The sequence below is a fragment of the Chionomys nivalis genome, chromosome 19 (genome assembly GCF_950005125.1).
Source record: "Chionomys nivalis chromosome 19, mChiNiv1.1, whole genome shotgun sequence".
Taxonomy (NCBI): Eukaryota; Metazoa; Chordata; class Mammalia; order Rodentia; family Cricetidae; genus Chionomys; species Chionomys nivalis.
This window is the reverse complement of record NC_080104.1, coordinates 54,289,199-54,309,132: the sequence shown is the minus strand read 5'-3', so window position 1 is coordinate 54,309,132 and position 19,934 is coordinate 54,289,199. Positions and strand designations below refer to the sequence as shown.

At 47.4% G+C, this 19,934-nt stretch overlaps 1 protein-coding gene across 7 annotated transcripts in view; it reads left to right on the top strand.

Annotated features, from left to right (window-relative positions):
• Window positions 1–19,934, top strand: part of Pcnt (pericentrin) — an 84,901-nt gene that overhangs the window by 43,095 nt on the left and 21,872 nt on the right. For 6 of the 7 annotated variants that reach the window (XM_057794489.1, XM_057794483.1, XM_057794487.1 and 3 more), the window contains 11 exons: window positions 2,005–2,234; window positions 2,711–2,827; window positions 2,934–2,954; window positions 5,508–5,711; window positions 5,944–6,114; window positions 9,374–10,237; window positions 11,139–11,318; window positions 12,988–13,668; window positions 14,816–14,915; window positions 16,966–17,126; window positions 18,490–18,645. In XM_057794489.1, coding sequence (XP_057650472.1) covers window positions 2,005–2,234; window positions 2,711–2,827; window positions 2,934–2,954; window positions 5,508–5,711; window positions 5,944–6,114; window positions 9,374–10,237; window positions 11,139–11,318; window positions 12,988–13,668; window positions 14,816–14,915; window positions 16,966–17,126; window positions 18,490–18,645 — 2,885 coding nt within the window. The remainder of the gene's footprint in view (window positions 1–2,004; window positions 2,235–2,710; window positions 2,828–2,933; window positions 2,955–5,507; window positions 5,712–5,943; window positions 6,115–9,373; window positions 10,238–11,138; window positions 11,319–12,987; window positions 13,669–14,815; window positions 14,916–16,965; window positions 17,127–18,489; window positions 18,646–19,934) is intronic. The other variant, XM_057794485.1, reaches the window with a different exon arrangement.

The window sequence follows — 19,934 nt, the reverse complement described above, 5'->3', positions numbered from 1 at the left end:
CTTCAGAGCTTTTCTGGCAAATTATTGAATGATATTATAGTCTTTAATAATCATTCATTAAAAATGGCAGCATTGTCCCAGGTGTTGGGAAACATTATTTTCAGGTGTGTTGCTTTTGTTTACGCTGCATTTGTTTAACTCTGTGAAGCTGTGATTCTTTGCCTGTCTAAAACACCTGATGGTCTAATAAAGAACTGAACAGCCAATAGCGAGGCAGGAACAAGGATGGGCAGGGCTGGCAGGCAGAGAGATCAAATAGGAGAAAGATGAAGGGGAGGAGGACATCAGGGGCCAGCCACCCAAATGGCCATAAGAGTGAAACTAAGATACCAAAGAAAGAAAGATGAAGGCCCAGAGGCAATAGATAGTCGGGATAACTCAAGTTAAGAAAAGCTGGCGAGAAACAAGGCAAGCTAATGCCAGGCATTCATAACTAAGAATAAGCCTCCGTGTGTGATTTATTTGGGAGTTGGGTGGTGGGCCCCTCTAAACGCAAAATAAAGAGTAAAGCCTTGCCCAACACAGTGGTATTTACTTTTTTCTCTAATGACTTCTGCAATTTTAAGTCCTATTTGTGCTGTTTTGCAAGAATTGATGCTTTGTGACCATTATGGTGTTTGTTGGGTCAGGTCCCTGTGCAGGACTCCTGGCAGGTGACCTGGGGAGGGTCTGGACCAGCTTGTGGCTTTATGCCTTGTCTGCCTTCCATCAGGTCCTCATCTTCACAGCCCCTGTAAGCCACGTCCCCTTCCCTCCTGCTGAAGTCAAATGGAAGGTGCTGACATCAGCCTTTAAAGGGGCCTGTGTGTTTCTTTATGATGAGGCAGTGCCAACTGGCTGAGCTTACTTAAAGTTTGTAATTGACGTTGTTATAACTGCATGTTTAAGGAGAGCTTACTGTAACTGCTGACTTCCTAGCATGGAGATTTGATGAGAATGTTACATTCATGGTACTAGTTTGTCAGAAAAGATGGACAGTTTTGAGTGCTGATGAAATGAAATTTGTGTCTCTGCCTTTCGATAGTCACTCAGGACTTGCCACTGGTTCTGTGAGTCCTGCAGAGCCACTGTGTCCCGTCCCCACCCCCCACTAAGCTTTACCTCCTGCTGAGTTCATGTTGAAGAACACACATGTGGACAAACACTGCAGAATATTGTGACATATTACTGGCTTACCAGGACACACTGTTTTTAAAGTGGTGCGTGAGAGAAAGATGCTCAGGTGGGGAAAGAGGGGAGGGGAGAAGGGAGACCAGCCTTTGGAGACAGGAGTGGCAGAAGAGAAGAGAGACAGACAGACAGAGAGATAGGCGGAGAAGCAGAGAGAGAGGGAGGGAGAGAAGGAAGGAAGAACAGACAGAGAGATGGGAGGTGTGCAGGGCCCTTTGAAAGGGAACGTAGTGAATGTGCACAGGAGGTGCTCTTAGTGGCTACAGCTGAGGGCATAGCCTGTCAGGACCCCAAGGGCAGGCCAGTACAGATGCCTGAATACTAACAGCCCTGCCTGTCCTGGAATTCTGTGTGTAGACCAGGCTCGCCTTGAACTTATAGGGCTTCACCTGCCTGTGCCTCACAAGTGCCGGGATTAAAGGTGCACCCCCTCTGACTTCAGGACACACTCATGTTAGGCTTCTAAAGTTTTTCCATTTTTCACTTAAAAGATGATTTTTGTTTTTAGAAGTAATTTGGTTTTTTCCGAGAACATCTTACAGAGTTGTGGGTATGAAGTCTGACAGGAGGAGACAGGCTGGCTCAGCTCCCTTGTCACGACTCTGCAGAGGGGGAGGTTTTGGAGAGGGGTGAGGCTTGGCTTTTGTCATGGGGACCATGCTTGAATCTCAGGGCAGCTGGATGTGGTGACTGGTCTAAGTTGTCGCAGCCGTTCCAGTTCCGGTTCCTATGAGCAGTCTGTCGAGGTCCGGCACTGACAGTCACCACAAGCCCCGCTTGGGCAAGTCCATGCTCTGAGCTAGGACTCCATGTCTGTTTTCTTGGTATCCTTAGCCCTGCAGAAGGAAGTGGAATCTCTGACCAGAGACCAGTGGGAGGCCAGGAAGCAGTCTGAGAAGGACCGTGCCACCCTACTCTCTCAGATGCGGGTCTTGGAGTCTGAGTTGGAGGACCAGCTTGTGCAGCACCGGGGCTGCGCCCAGCTGACTGAGGAAGTGACCACCCTGAAACAGCAGCTGGCTGCCCTAGACAAGCATTTACGTAGCCAGCGTCAGTTCATGGATGTAAGAAGTTTTGTTTGCTTGTTTGTTTACATCACTTAACCAACCGAGAGCACGGATAGCTTCTGTGCCATCATGTTGCAGACTGCTGTGTAGTACTCATCTCAGTGGCCTTGTCGCCTTGACTGGAATGGGTACTTGGCGTCCTGCCTGCATTTTGGAAGATGATTCTGAGTTATCCTGGCATCTTCTTGTCCCATATTCCTTCCTATGGTTTTGGGAGAAATTTCTAGCAGTCCAGCTGCATTCTTGCATCAGTCTGTTTCTACAGAGACCAAAACTGTCTTCCTGCCCAGCAATTTCAAAATACCATGACTCTTTCGGAGATCTCCTTTGCCATTTAGTGTTAGATGACTTCTTAGCTCCATTTTGAAAGTTGACCGTGGCGAAGGGGATGTTACGGGGTCAGCAGGCACGCTTAATGTGTGGTTGGAGCCTCATTCCTTGGCTTTGGTCCTCACATGTGACTTCTTGTTCAGGAGCAGGCTGCTGAGCGTGAGCACGAGCGTGAAGAGTTCCAGCAGGAAATCCAGAAGCTGGAGGAGCAGCTCCGCCAGGCAGCCCGGCCACGGCCTCCTGGGTCCCGTGACCGCCAGGTAGGTCAGCATGTGGTGTCCGGTGTCTGTGGGTGACTAATTACTGCGACATTTTAAAGTGTTGTTTCTCTTTACATTTTGCCTTCCATGGATGTGGAAACAACAGTGTGCACAGCTAGATGAGGAGGTAGGATGACGGCGTCTCCTTTGCTTTCGTCCTTCTGTCAGCTGATGGCTTGCAGCTTCCTAGCACAGCTTTCCCTCACCCTGCATGGCGGTTTGGGGCTGTGCGCACCGCCCTGTTGCTTACTCTTTGTGCTTTCGTTTCGTGCTGTGGAGGTCTGCAACCCCTTGACTGAGGTAGCTGTAGCTGATTTGCTTGTGCTGTTTTAAAAAGTAAACTTATTTTAAGGAAAGAATGGGTTCCCATGAAGTTGTGAGGAGTAAGAGCCAGATCTCGTTGAGCGAGAGTCCTGCTTTCCGGCCTTGTATTGAAGGGATGCAGACAGGCCGGGCAGCCCTCGGTACCACTTCCGCCCGATGCTTTCCCACAGTGTTGTACATTAAATATCAAACAAGGACTGCAACGGTTGGTTCAGAAAAGAGGTGGACGTGTAACATGCAGTTACCTGTAGGGATGAGGTTTATTAGATTGAGCAGGCTTCTAGGCTGCGATTGGGTCTCCAGGTGGGATCGAGAGCCTTCGACAGAAATATATGGAGATAATATGTGGAATGAAGCATGATGAGACCTCAGATGGGAGGAGAGGCTTCCCTTAAAACCTGGAGAGGACCTTCAGTAAGAGTGAGAATAAGGGGCTGGAAAAAAATGGTTCAGCAGTCGGGACCGCTGGCTGCTTCTCCAGAGGACACAGCTTCTGTTCCCAGCATCCGTATGATGGCTCACAGCTAACCATTCACTACAGCTCCAGGAATCTGGTGTCCTCTTCTGCCTCTGCGCATGCTGCATGCATGTGGTGCACAGGCAAACATATGCAGGCGAAACAGCCATACACATAGATAAATTTAAAATTTTCCTTCCTTCCTTCCTTCCTTCCTTCCTTCCTTCCTTCCTTCCTTCCTTCCTCCTCCTCCTCCTCCTCCTCCTCCTCCTCCTCCTCCTCCTCCTCCTCCTCCTTCTCTCTCTCTCTCTCTCTCTCTCTCTCTCTCTCTCTTTCTTTCTTTTTTTCTTTCTTTCCCCTGGCTGTTCTGGAACTTACTGTGTAGAAGGCTTGTTTCAGATTCACAGAGATCCCTCTGCCTCCCAAGTGCTGACGTTAAAGGCATTCACCACTACTACCTGGCCTTTCTTCCTATTATTTTTTTTTAAAACGCTGTTTCTTTCTTTCTTTCTTTCTTTCTTTCTTTCTCTCTCTCTCTCTCTCTCTCTCTCTCTCTCTCTCTCTTTCTTTCTTTCTTTCTTTGCATTGGTGTTTTGTGTGCATATATGTCTGTGTGAGGGCATCAGATCTCCTGGAACTGTAGTTACAGACAGTTGTGAGCTGCCATGTGGTTGCCGGAATTGAGCCTGGGTCCTCTGGAAGAGCAGCAAGTGCTCTTAACCTATGAGCCATCTCTTCAGCCCCACTTTGAGAGTGAGTACAAGGAGTTGGAAAGATGCCTCAGTGGCTAAGAGCACTTGTACATGGTGGCTCATAACCATCTGTAACTCTAGTTCCAGAGGATCCAACACCCTCTTCCGACACCGGCACAACTCTGTGCTTACATACATGTGGACAAAACATACATACACATTTTAAAAACATCTGAAAAATTAAAACAAACAAACAAACAAAAAGAGTGAGAATAAGCAGGTGGGGAGCCTTCCTGAGAGGGATGAGGTGGGCAGATGAGTCTCTCCCCGTGAGCAGCCTCCCTGAAGAATCTCGAGAGCTCTTGACAAAGGAAACACTAGGTTCTTTACAGCTTTGTAGGGGTGGCATGAATTTCACATCACATGGTGTTGTTCAACATGATGTGTGTATGACAGAAAGCATGGAGCAGGTTTATAAACAGAGCTGCCAAGACACGGTACTGATGACTTTTTGACTTCCTGAGAGAGCTGTAGGCTGTGTAGGGGGTGTGGCTCGAAGGTGTAGGCTCCTGGTCTAGCATTTTAGAACTGAAATTATGTGTCACCTCTTTTTGTTGTTTTTGTTTTTCAAGACAGGGTTTCTCCATATTTTTGGCACCTGTCCTGGAACCTGCCCTGTGTGTCACCTCTTAGGACTGGTTTATCACTCTTCTTCTCTTAGTTCCTTTCATGTTGCTCTCTTTTTATTTTAACTGCTAAAGCAGTATGCCGTTCTTTTGGGGTTTTTTTTTTTTTTAAGATTTATTTTATGTATAAGGTGCTGTATCTGCATACATGCCTGCATTCCAGAAGAGGGCATCAGATCCTATATAGATGGCTGTGAGCCACCAGTTGGTTGCTGGGAATTGAACTCAGGATCTCTGGAAACTGCTAATGTTCTTAACTGTTGAGCCATCTCTCCAGTCCCTGTAGTATTCCGTTCTTTTCTGTCAAAATAAGTTTTATTTTACTAATTCATTCAAGGTTATATTCTGTTTAGTGTGTGCTTCTTTTTTGTCCTTAAACAACTGTGCTGATCTGCCTGTAGGTTGCATAGTACACCAAGATTTGAAACAACAGGTCACACCGTAGTTGGTTTGTTATAAACTGTTTTATTTGCAAGATTTTTTAACTGTTACGTTCCTTCTACATTTGCTTTTGTGTTTAGGTTGAATTGTTACAAGAAAAATTGAGAGAAAAATTAGATGGATTTAATGAATTGGTCATAAAGAAAGATTTTGCAGATCAACAATTGTTAATCAAAGAAGAAGAAATTAAACGTCTCGAGGAGACAAATGTCAACATACAAAGACAAATGGCCCAGCTCCAGGAAGAACTGGAGAGACAGAAAAGACACATGGAAGAATTCAAAGTAAAGTCCTGCGCATCCTAGTTGGGGCAAAGCACCAACCTGGGGGTGGTGAACTGTGGACGGGTCGGACACTGTGTGGATCAGCTCGTAGGGAAGGAAGTGTTGGGTCTCTTGGGCATGTGGCATGAGACTAAAACGGGACTTATATTTTGGGGGCCCTGTAGTAAGCCTAGACAGGTCCTCAATTCCTTGTTTGCCTAAAATAAATATTCTCTCCCCTCCCCCAAAATAGGATAAAGAGGTGCTAAAGCAAGAGCATGCGAGTGACTTGCTGCTACCCCCTGTACCACAGTGTAGGGCGGACGAAGCTGGGTTTCCTGTGCCTTCTCAGGACAGCCCTCCTAGGGGTCCTGAGACCCAGCCAGAGGTAACAGAGAGAACACTCCTGCAGGATGAGAATGAGGTAAGTAACAAGAGCTGTCTGGGACTGCCTAGCTGCATCCCCATGTCCCCTCACGGCCCCGAGCACTTCTGCCTGAAAGTTGACCATCCACAAACAGGTAGCAGCATTGCGACCAAAGGATACACTTAGTAACTTTGGGGATGTATGTCATTCTAGGGTGATACCTGCTCTTTGAGGTCTTCCAAAGTTGCTTTAATAATTATTAAATCAGCTCTAATATTAGATAATTTTCAACACTTCTTCACTTAGATGAAAGTTTGGACTTAAAAGAACAGCAAGAGGCCAGGCGGTGGTGGCGCACGCCTTTAATCCCAGCACTCGGGAGGCAGGGACAGGCGGTTCTCTGTGAGTTCAAGGCCAGCCTGGTCTACAAGAGCTAGTTCCAGGACAGGCTCCAAAACCACAGAGAAACCCTGTCTTGAAAAATCAAAAAAAAAAAAAAAAAGGGAACAGCAAGAAAAGATCAAAGATGACTTAGTAGCTGGGTGTGGTGGCATATGCCCTTAATTCCAGCACCCAGGAGACTGGCAGATCTCTTGAGTTCAGGGCCATACTGGTTTAGTAAGGAAGTTCCAGGCCAGCCAGGGCTACACCGCCCTGCGTCATAAAATAAAATAAAATGACAAAGATGACTTAGTAAGTAAAAATAAAGAAATACTACATCTGAATTTAAAACTAGATAAACAGAACAATGTTGCTGTTGACAGCCTCCAAGGACCTGAGGAGAAGGTGACCTTAAAGGTAAACTCTGATCTGCCTGTAGAATAAGTGTGTGTTGGTTGTGTAAATGCCGAGGCCACCACAAAGTACCTACAGGCTTCCCTCCAAAGTAGAAGAGGGACCCGTGTAGTAGAGAGTGGAGGCTTCTGCTCTGGGTGCTGCTTGGAGCAGCCTTCTTAGGATTCAGAGTGGAGAGCCAGTGGCCCTGCCCCAGGTCCTTAGGTGCTTTCCTCACTAACAGTTTGCTCAAGTCCTGATGTGCTGGCATTTAGGGGAAGGCTCCTCCATCCCTGGTATAATTAGGGGGAGAGATAAAGCATCGTTTGGGCCTTATAGATACACCCTTTCCACTGGTGAGTTTAAAAAACAAAACAAAAAAAAATCCAGACCCAACAAACCTAAAACCATTATGCCGTCTTCCTCCTTTACATGGGAGAAAAACCACCTTGGCTGCAGAAGCAAAAGAGCTGCTCCCTGGCAGAAACTACACGGAGAGGAAGCCCAGCTTGAGCAGTGGGGAGAGCTTTGATACATGTTGTCTTCCAAGGGCACTGGTATCAGTGAACTGTAACAGGCGCTGGTAGGGGTTCACGCTGCTGTGAATGGGCAGGCAGTGTAGAGACAGTGGTGGGTAGTACTTGTGCGACTGTGGTGAATAAGCAGAATCGCTGGGAGACAGCGTTTGTGCCACCGTGATTGGCCAGTGTAGAAACAGTGGTGGGGAGTATTTATGCCACTGTGAATGATACTGTAAGACACTGGTAAGTGGGTTTGTGCTCAGGCCTGACAAAGATGTGGAGCACGTGTCAGTGGGTTCACAGCTGCCTGTGACTTCATCTCAAGTGGATCTGGTGGCGCCTTCTGGCCTCTGGGTTCTCACCCACATGTGGCGTAGACACATGCAATGAATAAAAAATCTTAAAAAAAAATTAGGATGCTTTCCCACTTTCCCATTTTCTTCTGAAAGTGGTTAACATGATGCAATTTCTTCTTTGATTGTCTTAATAATAAAGGCAATTGAAGTCCATTTATTTATTTATTTATTTATTTTGGTTTTTCGAGACAGGGTTTCTCTGTAGCTTTGGAGTCTGTCCTGGAACTAGCTCTTGTAGACCAGGCTGGCCTCGAACTCACAGAGATCTACCTGCCTCTGCCTCCCGAGTGCTGGGATTAAAGGCATGAGCCACCACCACCAGGCCTGAAGTTCATTTTATTTGTGCAGTTTTGATTTTGTTTGTTTTTTTAAGCCCCATCTGACCTTAAACTCAGTGATCTCTTGCCTAAAAATATATACCACCGTACTTCACTAATTTGGGGAAATTTTTTGATAATTCAATTTTTTAAAGAGTTGTTTATTCATTATGTATACAGTAGTGTTCTGCCTGCCTGTATCCCTGCAGGTCAGAAGAGGGTGCCAGGTCTCACTACAGATCTTTGTGAGCCACAATGTGAGGGGTTGTTCACTCAGACAGACGGCTGGAGGGACAGACAGGGCTAGAACCAGCTGCCGTGTGTGCAGTGTTCACCCAGAGAGACAGACAGTGCTATAACCGGCCGCCGTGTGTGCAGTGTTCCCCAGATGGCTGCAGAGACAGACAGTGCTATAGCCGGCCGCCATGTGTGCAGTGTTCCCCAGATGGCTGCAGAGACAGACAGTGCTATAGCCAGCTGCTGTGTGTGCAGTGTTCCCCAGATGGCTGCAGAGACAGACAGTGCTATAGCCAGCTGCTGTGTGTGCAGTGTTCCCCAGACGGCTGCAGAAACAGCAGGTGTGGTTCATTCAGTTCTGCTTGCAAAGCCTCTGGCCTGTGTTCTCACTTCAGATGTTAGCATGACAGACACCTAAAGTCTAAATGCTGCTTGAGGAAAATCAGACAAGTGAGTTAGTGGTTACAGAGTAAGGAGTCTCATGAGTGTAGCTGGCGGTGTGTCAGCCCCACTAGTAAGCACAAAAGAATAGAAGGCTGAAGAGAAACTAGAGTTTAAGTTTAAACTCAGAGCTTTGGGGTAGGGAACTTGAGTTATGTTGAGATTTGTGGGCATCCTTTCTCTGTACCCGAAGAGTGGGCGTAGTATGTTTGGATTTACAAATCCATCTGAGGATAGTATTGGCTTATTCCTGTCTCTGTGCTTCTCTGCTTCTGTGTGTTAGTATTCAGACATCTATCCATACTGGCCTGCCCTTGAGATTCTGGCAAGTTACATCCTCAACTGTAGCCACTAAGAAGACCTTGTGCACATTTGCTACATTCCCTTTTAAAAGGGCCCTGCCCACTCCCCCCCCCCCCCCGTCTCTCTCTGTCTGTTCCTTTATCTTTCTTTCTCCTTCTTTGCCTGTGTCTCTGTCCCTCCTTCTCTCCCTCTGCCTCTCCTTTTTCTTCTGCTCCTGTGCCCACAGGTCCATCGTCCCCCTCCATGAGAACTCTGTTGCATGGCGTCTTTCTCTCACTCACCGTTTTTTAATTACAGCACTATGTACTGGGAAGGAGAGGCTCGGGCTAATTCATTCATGTGCTTACGACATGTGCTTCCTTTTCAGGTTGTCCCCAGTAGGAACTCTGAGATTGAGGAGCTGAAAGCCGTCATCGACACTCTGCGGGAAGACCAAGAACAATTACAGAAGAACAAAGCAGAAGAAATTGAGCAGCTCCATGAAGTAATCGAGAAACTGCAGAGTGAGCTGACCCTTATGGGGCCCAAGGTGCATGAACTCAGTGATCACCAGGCTGACAGTCTCCACGACGAGCTGTCCTGCCTCCATGCAGAAGACCGGCGTGAAAAGGACCTACGGAACGAGCTGGAAGCTGCACAGGCTGCCAAGGAGGTCTTTGGCCAGCTTCTGGCAGACCAGGCACATGGGCACAGCCAAGTTCTGGAGGCACTGCAGCAGCGTCTACAAGATGCTGAGGAGGTTGCTGCAAGACGCTTGGCTGAACTAGAACATTGTGTGGCCCTCAAAGAGGCTGAGGTTGAAGGCATGGCCTCCCGGATCCAAGAATTTGAAGCTATCCTGAAGGCAAAGGAAGCAGCCATTGTGCAGAGAGATTTGGAGATTGGCACCATCAAGAAGTGGAAAGTAACTCATTCCCTTGAGCTGGAGACCATCCTCTTGGCTTTGACACACTTCTGTCATGCTCTGGAACAGCAGACCTTGGCCACCCCTGAGGAGCCTCCTGAGCTCCAGCAGCTGCGAATGCAGTGCGCTCGCCTCAGCCATCAGCTGCAAGTGCTGCACCGGCGCTTCCTGAGTTGCCAGGTGGAGCTGGACCGGCAGCAGACTCAGGTAGCATCTGTTGGCTGCTCATCCCCTTGTGCGGATGCACAGGCGAAACATGACGGTCAGTTGGAGCAGGACAGTGTCAGCACGGGGCTGGCCGTGGTGCCCCACAGCTCGGCTCCACAGGTAGGCCTCGATCGTTGGGGGCAACAGTAGGGAGCTTTCTGTTTTGGAGCTGGAGGTGGGGGGTGCCCTGGGGCCAGGCGGGATGCTGGGTCATTGTCATCATCCTCCAAGGCTTCTGTCTTCTTAACTTTAGTGACTTCTTTTTAGTCTGGACATTGGGCTCCTGGTGTCATTAGTGGCTCCTAACAGGGCAGAGATGAGAGCCTGGAGTTTGGGTCACTTGGGCCATCAATTCCAGTGAATCCTACTGGGGTCACGCCAGCTTCTTAAACCAGTTCTTTTAAAGTTCGGGTACCATGTGTAGTGACATAGAGGTCTCAGCATTAATTTCATTGGGTTTTGTTATGTCTCTAGTCAAATGGTTTGTTGTCAATAATCCTAGCCCATGGAAACCATTTTAAGCTCATTTCACTTTGGAACAGAAGGTCCTATCCAAGGTGCCTTTTAAATGTTCTTTTATTAAATGGTGGTGCACACCTTTAGTCCCAGCACTTGGGAGGCAGAGGCAGACATCTCTGTGAGTTCGAGGTCACGAGGTCAGCCTGGTCTACTGAGTGAGTTCCAGGACAGCCAGGACTGTTACACAGAGAAACCCTATCTCCAAAAAAAAAAAAAAAAAAAAAAAATTGGTTCCAGTTTTGACTTTGAGTAGAACTTTCGGGATTAGCTGCTCCTTTCCCAGCTGCTCTGCTCTGTGGCTCCTTGCTAAGTTCTCAGCCTGATGTTGTGCCCGCCGCACTGGTGGGTAGTGAGCGGCCACTGAAGCCCCTTTCCTTTGGTGTCTCTGCTCGTTGCTGTGCGGCGTGAGTGCTTGGGTGTCTGAGGGGAAGCCAGGCTGCACCTGAGTCCCTGACTAACCCAGCTCCAGCTTTAGAGGCTCTCTCTGTTTCCTCTGGTTCAGGATAATCTACAGCCTGCCAAAGTCCTCGTGACACTAAAGGATGCCAGTCTCCACAAGGCGGAAAGTGTGATGTCGGTGCTCGCAGTCTGTCAGAGGTGGTTGGAGGCAGAGATGCTTTTAGTGAAGAATGCAATGCCTTTGAGCCTGGAGGATGACAGCGAGGCGCTGGAAGGGGTGCAGGTGCGTGGGCTGGTTGGCAGAGTTGGTGAATGCTGCCTGGGATAAGGTCAACTGGGTGAGACTCAGCACAGGGGTGTGTATCACGACAGAAGGTTGTTTAGCCAGGGGTGAGAATATCCCATAGACTGTTATTAATTCTCCGCATTTAGCTTTATTTAAAGATACGTTTCCTGTAATGCGAGTAGATGTTTTGTTCATGTGAAGACCAAATTCCCCCACTCTCCATCCTTGAGATTTTTACCTTTCCATTGTCCCTGCTGGTGTCTTTCCAACTTTGAAAGTCTTGAGATTGGTTTTGAGCCTTATGCCCCCCCCTCGCCTTGGTTTGGCCCTCAGGTGGAGGGGCTGCTCCCTGTCCTAGACGTGTAGGATGTGTCACGCCCCCGTGCCTCTGTGAGGCATCCTGGTGTGTGCGTACCTGTGGCCTACTTGTGGATGCTTACAAAACAGGCCATGATTCCTTAGCCATCTGTAGGCCCCAAACAACTCTTGAAGCAGGTTGTTCTCAGTACACATGTGGCACAGGACACAGGAAAGACCGTGATGGCCCCTCTGACGTGAGCATTGTGTACGTGGTGGAAGCCCAGAACGCTTGCAACACTCCTGCATGCGCTGTGCGCACATTTGTGTCTTAGAACATGAAAGACTTAGGACTGCACACTTGGCTGGACCCAGGCTAAGAGCAGGACCTGGGTGGGCTGTGATTCTGAGAGATGTTTCTATCCATCTCAAGAGTCCTTTGAACACTCGGGGAACACTTTCTATGCAAAAACTCTTGCCAGCTTGCTACAGCAGCTTCTCCCTGTGCCCAGCTCTGTGGCATCACAAACGGTGACAGCTACGTGCTGATAAGGAAACTCCACAGTCATTACAGCAATTACATTTTTTTGTTTTCCAGTGTTTGGATATAGAACCTTCTAGTCGCTTTTTTCCTCAAAACAAAAGAAAAAGAAAGAACAAACCAAGACCTCGAGTCTTAGTAAATCAACACTGTCCTTGGTTGTGGTGTTACGATGCTTGTCATTTAGGCAAAAACAAACAAACCAACAAACACAAAAACATAAAACTTTTAAGTTTTAATACTGTTTCTTCATGGCATTAAATAAACTTGACATCTTAGTGTCTGGAGGCTTCCTCATGGATCCTACTCATAGGTGTTTACTGTCTGAAAATAGTTGAGAAATTCTAGAGCGATAATGGCGGGGTGTACCATAACTCTAGAGAGATAATGGCGGGGTGTACCATGACTCTAGAGAGATAATGGCGGAGTGTACCATAACTCTAGAGAGATAATGGCGGGGTGTACCATAACTCTAGAGAGATAATGGCGGGGTGTACCGTAACTCTAGAGAGATAATGGCGGGGTGTACCGTAACTCTAGAGAGATAATGGCGGGGTATATCATAACTCTAGAGAGATAATGGCGGGGTGTACCATAACTCTAGAGAGATAATGGCGGGGTGTATCGTAACTCTAGAGAGGTAATGGCGGGGTGTACTGTAACTCTAGAGAGGTAATGGCGGGGTGTATCATAACTCTAGAGAGATAATGGCAGGGTGTACCCTAACTCTAGAGAGATAATGGCGGGGTGTACCCTAACTCTAGAGAGATAATGGCGGGGTGTACCGTAACTCAGCTGCTTCACGTGGCGTGTTCTCTTCACTCGCAGGCTAAGGAAAAGCAGCCGGAAGCTTGTCAGCTGGGCAGTGCGACTCTCATAGCCCAGGTGAAACAACTTCAGGAGAAACTGAACCACCTGGTGCATTCCATGGCCTCTAGGGACACCAGCACGGAAAATCCTAAATTACCACAGCCAAACCTATCAGAAAATGGTTCCAGTAATAATTGTCATAACGATGAAGTAGACAGTTTGTCCCCTCCAGTTGATGGATTTAATATTGCTAAAACCACGTGGGATCTCGTCGATGTCATTCAAAGTCAGGATTTGTTGACCCAAAGTGAAATGCCAAGTTTTCCCCCTCAAGAAACATTAACACTACAAGGTGGACCTCTTTCCTCCCAAATCAGCGTGCACACTGACTCTCTCCACACTGAGGAGGCTAAGCCCGACAAGGACCCAGTAAGGGCCCTGGACCTGTCTTCCTGGAGCTCCCCCGAGGTCCTCCGGAAGGACTCAAGCCTCGAGCCCCAGCACAGCCTCCCCCTGACACCCCACACAGACACAGTGAGCCTGCACAGTGTGGACACCTCCCAAGGCTGGACAGACTCGCTGCTGCTGGCCGATGCGTCAGGGCTGCTTTGTTACCCGGGCAGGTCAGCAGCAGGACAGGCCCCGCTGTGGGTGCTGGCTCCTTCGGCTGAGAACCGCCATGTGGAGAGGCCAGCTGCGGTAGGTGTCTCCCTGCACTCCCTGCTATAGCATTTGTGGGTGGTCATGGTTTTCGTAGGGATACATCACAGCCAGGCTATTGTTGGCTCATTTGACTGTAGGTGCCTTCTAGGTGCTGAGGAGCCTGGTTTTCCAGAAGAAATCAGTCCTACATGTGACTGTTTTAGGGGCATTTAGACCATGTTAATCATACCTGGAACATGAAGGTTTAATTGTCATCCTCAGAAATCCACGTGGTGTGTCTATATACGTGTTGATTCTGAGTAGCACAGTTGTAATTCTTGTGTGACTCACCAAAGGACTTGTTGTCTGAAATAGTTTAGATTTTGTGTGTGCGTACACGTGGAGGCCAGAGGACAATGTCACGGCTTCCTCCTCAGTCACTTTCTACCTTATGAGACGGGTGTCCCTCTCTGAGCCAGAGCGCCAGCCACAGGAATCCTGTCTCCACCTTCCAAGTGCAGGGATTCTAGATCCGCACCACCCCACCTGGGTTTCCATGTGGATGCTGGGGCTGGGGATGCACACACAGCACTGGCTAAGCCATAGCCACAGCCCTAGGTTCATCTGTAGTAATAGTTCATGTGCTTACTGCATTGTTATGCATGTGATGCTGATTCCATTTAAGAACACTTCAACTTGCTATTTTTTTAGATTATATTTTTCTATTTTGAGATACCTTTATATGAAAATTCTTTGGGGGAATACATGTTACCTAAAATCCATATGCTATCATTTATGCTCATATTTTAAGTATCTGAGGTATTTGCTAGTGGCTACTTATAAAGGTTATTTTTTATAGTGTCTTTTTTTAAATTACATTTTATTTATTGTGTGTGTGTGTGCGGCACATGGAAGCTAGAGAACATCTGTGGGAAACGTTTTTCGTTTTGTCACGTGGGTCCCATGCCTCACACTCAGGCTACAAGTGCCTTTACTCACAGAGCCATTTCTCCACCCCTTAAAAAGACCCCTCGTGTGCTGATGGAGTTGTGGGCAGCACGTGGTTCCAGCATCTCCATCATCTGCGTGTTCTGAGTGTTTTGAGCTGGGTTCTCTGTGGGAAGCTGATATATTCTGACCTTAATGATTTTTCGTCTGTTGTTTACTGTTGCGTGACCATCTACAAATCTGCATGTCTGAATAGGAGAAGGATGTCGAAGACTTTATTGTAACATCTTTTGATTCTCAAGAATTATTAACATCCCTTCATGAGTTATCAAGAAGAAGTGATGGGAGTGGGAAAAGTGAGTCAGTCTTTCTGATTTTTTTTTATGACGTATTTGTATGTGCGTGCATGTTTTTAGGATTCGGAAGAGTCTAAAGATTCTGCCATGTCCTCCTTGTTGTCCAAGCTCTGTCACCTACTTGTGCCCTGAGTATAAATTGCCAACATGCTGCTGTTTGTCTCCTAAGAATGTCATTGTGTTTTTTGAAGTCAGGGTCTCAGCACAGTGCATAGCACCTGTACTTCGTCATGTCCTCGGATCCTAAGCAGATTGTGCCAATTGTCCCTGTGGTGTCCTTCACAGATAGACAGGAGAAAAAGAGCAGGTCAGGTCTTAGCCTTTCCTGCCTCCCCAGTCTGCATGTGCATCAATCCTTTTGTCCTCTCTGGGCTTTAAACACCAACATTTGCAAAGCACAGAAGTGGGAATTGTTCACAGGGTCTGGCTTGTTCTTGAGGTTGAGCATGGGCTATGGCGTCATCATATCAGGGTGTTAGTGGGGTCACTTCAGACCCCATGGGCCACAGTTGTGTCTGCCAGGTCCTCTTTTGCAGAGGGTAGCTGTCCCCGAAAGAGTCTTGGCAACGTGTAAATGTTGTTTTGTATTCCTGATCTACGTCCTTGTTCTCTTCTCTCCAGGTTCTTGTGGGTTCAGTTTTATTAATGATGTTGGGCCAAACTTTGATCATCTAAATTCTCAATTTCTCCTGTAATTGCTTTTCTTTTTCCAAGTCAGTAATGTAGGGTGTTTCAAATCATCATTATCTCTTTCACGAATTTTAAAGAATGAGATAGATCATAATGAAATGTTGTTCATTAGCAATTTAATATTTGTAAAATGGTAATGCAAGAAACTTTTAAAATTCAGTTTCCATTTACTCAGTTGGAGCATATGGCTTCAGCAGTTGAGGGGTCTGTGTTGCATTCCTTAGTTGACTTTCTCTCCAGCCCCCAGCTTGGGTTCAGCATTCCCTGGGGACATCTGTGCTTTAGTATTTGATGTATCTTCAAACCACATTTGCTATTTAAAATAGCATCTAGCCAGGCCTGATGGCACATGCCTTTAATCCTAGTACTTGGGAGGCAGAGTCAGGCACATCTCGGTGAGTTAGAGATCCATCTCAAACAAAACAAAAATAAATAAAAATAAATAATATAGCATCTAAACATAGCATGAATTCCCCTTGCGTCGCTCCTCTGGTCAGCCTTGGAGGTTTGTGTGCCTGTGTCCATCTCTGAGAGTGTTAGCGTGTAAAGGCGGTGAGTTCTTGGCTGTCCACTCTGGTTTTCCTACCTCATGCTTGAGAAAGTGTCTGGGCTTTCTCTGTACATATTAAGATTTCCTTTTGTTGTTGCGCTTTCCTTCCCAGTATATTTTGATGTTAATATTTCCCTTCTTGTCTGAGACTGTAGAGTGACTTTCCTTAAAGTGGAGATCTGTTGCGTCTCTATAGGCTGGGCGCTGGTGGGAGAATTCTCTCCCTGGGCACCAGACCTCACTGTACCTCATTGGCCAGTGTGTTCCTATTGTAGGTTGGAGGCCTGAAGATCCAGCTTATATGCTCCCAAGAGCTTGTATAGCCCCTGACTGGTGCCACAAGTTCTGGATTGTGTTCAGTGCTGTTCCTGCCCCACCTCATGTCAAGTCAGACACATTTACCTTTCTAGACCAGATGCTGCAGTTCATCCAACTGCTCCCACCTCCGCTAGGCTTGGTGCCCTGGCCGCTGTATTCTTGGTCCCTGTGCTGGGTGTGAAGTACCTAGACCTTGGGTGTAGTTCTGCTGCTCCTCAGTCCTTCCTGGGATGCAGTTGTCAGTGAGGGTTACCAGGTACACACCCATGTAAGGAGCTGAGATAACTCTGAGCTACATGTTTGAGTCACAGACAACACGTCAAACATGCAAAGCAGTGTTTCCTACCTTACTCTTTTCCTCCTGTTTGTGTTTTATGAGTTTGTTTACCACCTTTGCCTGCTGCACACCAGTGTTTGATGTGGCATGAGTGGCTGTAACTGTAGTTGGAAATGGATATTGTGGCTTCGGCTCCTGACCCTGTGTGCTCCTAGGCAACGGCCCGAGTAGTGCCCTGATGCTGACTTTGGGCTCAGGAGGATCCGAGACTCCCACCACCAGTCTTGCCACTACTGATGCCCTTTCTCTCTCTGGAAGATTTGTCCACTCCCCAGGAGCAATGAAGGAGAAGGAAATCCACGCAAAGCACATGAAGGTAAGAGCCAAGAGCATTGTCAGCCCACAGCAAGATGAAAGGCCTATCTCTTCCTTCTTCACTAGCCTGCGCCTACGCCTATCCAGGCGCTCAGCCTTCCCCATTGGTGGGCACACTCATCCTGAGCCACCACCGTCATGGGAATTCCCACCTGAAGGCCATCTTTTGTGGTCCTGTGCCAGTCCCGCAGGAGGTGGTGTCCCTCTAGGTAGGGACCTTGAAGCGTCTTACTTGAGGGTTTCAGAACTGGCTTGTCCTTGTTGTGTGTTCTGGGGCAGAGTACTGTTTTCTTCAGAGAGAGAAAGGCTACTTGCTGCCATTGAACAGGCATGCCATTTATGCCAAACATATTCTTGTCAACATGGCTAGATAAGTAAATGGTATCATGCCAGTATGTTGTCTTAATAAAATAGTAGAAGTATCCCTAAACAATTTTTTTTTTTTGTAACAGTCTCGTTGTGTAGCCCAGCCAACCTCTAACCCAGCCTGTCCAGTGCTGAGATTGTGGGTTGGGCCATCGTACCTAATGAAACTTTTGTGTGTTGGTGTTTTGCACGCCGGAAGAGGGCATCATATCGTATTGTTGATGGTTGTGAATTGCCTGTGAGTTGTTTGTATACCGTTTGTGTGCTTCTTGTCCACGGTGGCCAAAAGAGGTTGTCAGATCTCCTGGAGTTAAAGTTGCAGATGGTTGTGAAGTGCCATGTGGGTCCTGGGAATGGAACCTGTGGCTTCTAGTAGACTGGTTAGCTCTCTCAACTGCTGAGCCATCTCTCTAAACCCACCAGTAGATACAACAATTTTAATGTTCTTAAGAACTCTGAAATTATATTAAGGTAAAACTTTATTGCTTTCAGAATGGAAACCAAGGAACTGAGGAGAGTATTCAGAAATTCCACAGTGGCATGAGGGTCTGAGGGTGATCCTGACACATAACTCAGGGCAGGGCCTCTTGTACGCGTCAGCAGGGGGCGGTCAGCGACAGGAGGTCTCTGAGGTTCGCTGGCCAGCGGTGTAGCTGAGGTTCCTGAAGCGGGTTCCAGGTTAAGGAGAGAGATTTCGTTTTGAAAAATAAGGTGAGGAGTGATTGAGGAACACACTGATCTCTATACACATATGTATAGGACATACACATACACACACACGGGAATTGGAATAACTGATCTATGTTTTATTTCTTTGTGTCTTTCCAAATTTTCTATGGTACAAACCATTGAAGAGAGGCATTTAGTATTTAAGCAACCTAACAATAAAATAATTTTTTAAATTTTCAGTTAATGAATTGAGGTGTTGGTAGTTCACTGTGTGGATGGTAGGTTTGTGCTGCTCAGTCCCCCTTCCTGATGTGTGTTTTCTGCTGTAGGCTTTGCTGCAGATGGTATTTGATGAGAGCCACCAGATACTGGCCTTATCAGAGAACCAAGACCTCCCCAATTCGCTGAGCAAGGGTGAACCGCTGGATGGCCTTCCAAGGGACAGGCAGGCCCTTTTGGAGGTGACAGCCGACAGAAGAGAGAAGGTAGGAAATTGTTGATTCAGTCAGTGAGAAGGAGCCAAATGCAGCAGCAGAACTACTTATAGGCCTAGGACCTGTTATAATGTGGGCATGTCGCTGTGTCTTTGGTCAGCATGCCTGCTCCTAGCTGGAGCCCCAGGAAGCACAAAACACCCAACAGAGCACTTCCAGATAGCTCCGGCCTTCCCTGACCAGGGCCCAGCAGGTGCAGCAGCAGGAGGGGAGGAAAAAGGGTTGCCCATTATACTAGCTTTTCTTCTGTAGCTGTGATCAAGTACGGCGACCAAGGCAACCTACAGAAGGAAGAGCTTAATTTGGCTATGGTTCAGTGGATAAGAGTCCATCCTGGTGGGGTGGCATGGCAGGAAGCAGCAGGCTGGTGGCAGGAGCAGGCAGCCGAGAGCTCATGTCTCAACCACAGGCATGAGGCAGAAAGAGTAAACTGTAAGTGGGTGAAGCTCTTTACTCTCAAAGCCTGCCCCCAGTGGCATACTTTCTCCAGCAAGGCCAAGCCACCTCTACCTCCCCAAACAGTGCCACCAGCCGGGGACCAAATGTTCTCCATCTCACCTCACACTTCTACCAATATTAAAAACAAAAGCACTTATTGCGTGGGGAGGGGTTGCCACATCATGCGTGTGGAGGTCAGAGTGTATGTGGGAGTTGGTTTTCTCCTTGTACTGTGTGTCTCCTGAGGACTGGACTCAGTTCATCAGGGTTGGCCGCACAAGCCTTTACCTGTGGAGCCATCTTGCTGCCCCTGATTATCAGTATTTTTAATTAATATTTTATGTGTATGAGCATTTTGTCTGCATGTATGCCTGTGCATCACATGTGTGCCTGCTGCCCACAGAGGCCAGAAGAGGAGTGGTACTGGATCCAGTGGTACTGGATGACAGACAGTTGCGAGCTAATGTGTGGGTCCTCTGGAAGAACATCTGCTATACTCTTACCACTGAGCCATCTCTCAGCCACTTCTACCAGTAATAAGATTTTATTAATATTTTTCGAGAATTTTACACATGTTTTGATCATATTCACCCCACCCCTCTTTTAGATTCATCCTACCTTTCTTCCCTACATACCGTGTGTGTGTGTGTGTGTGTGTGTGTGTGTGTGTGTGTGTGTGTACATACGTGTACTTACCTGTTGAATTATCTCAGGTCGAGAAATACCAGGCTAGCTACAAGACAGACCAATTATATTTTTCTTTATTATAGGGGGCAAACTCCCGAAACAGGAACGAGAAGTCCATGCTCAGCTGTGTAGTGCGGGAACCACAGAGCATTTTA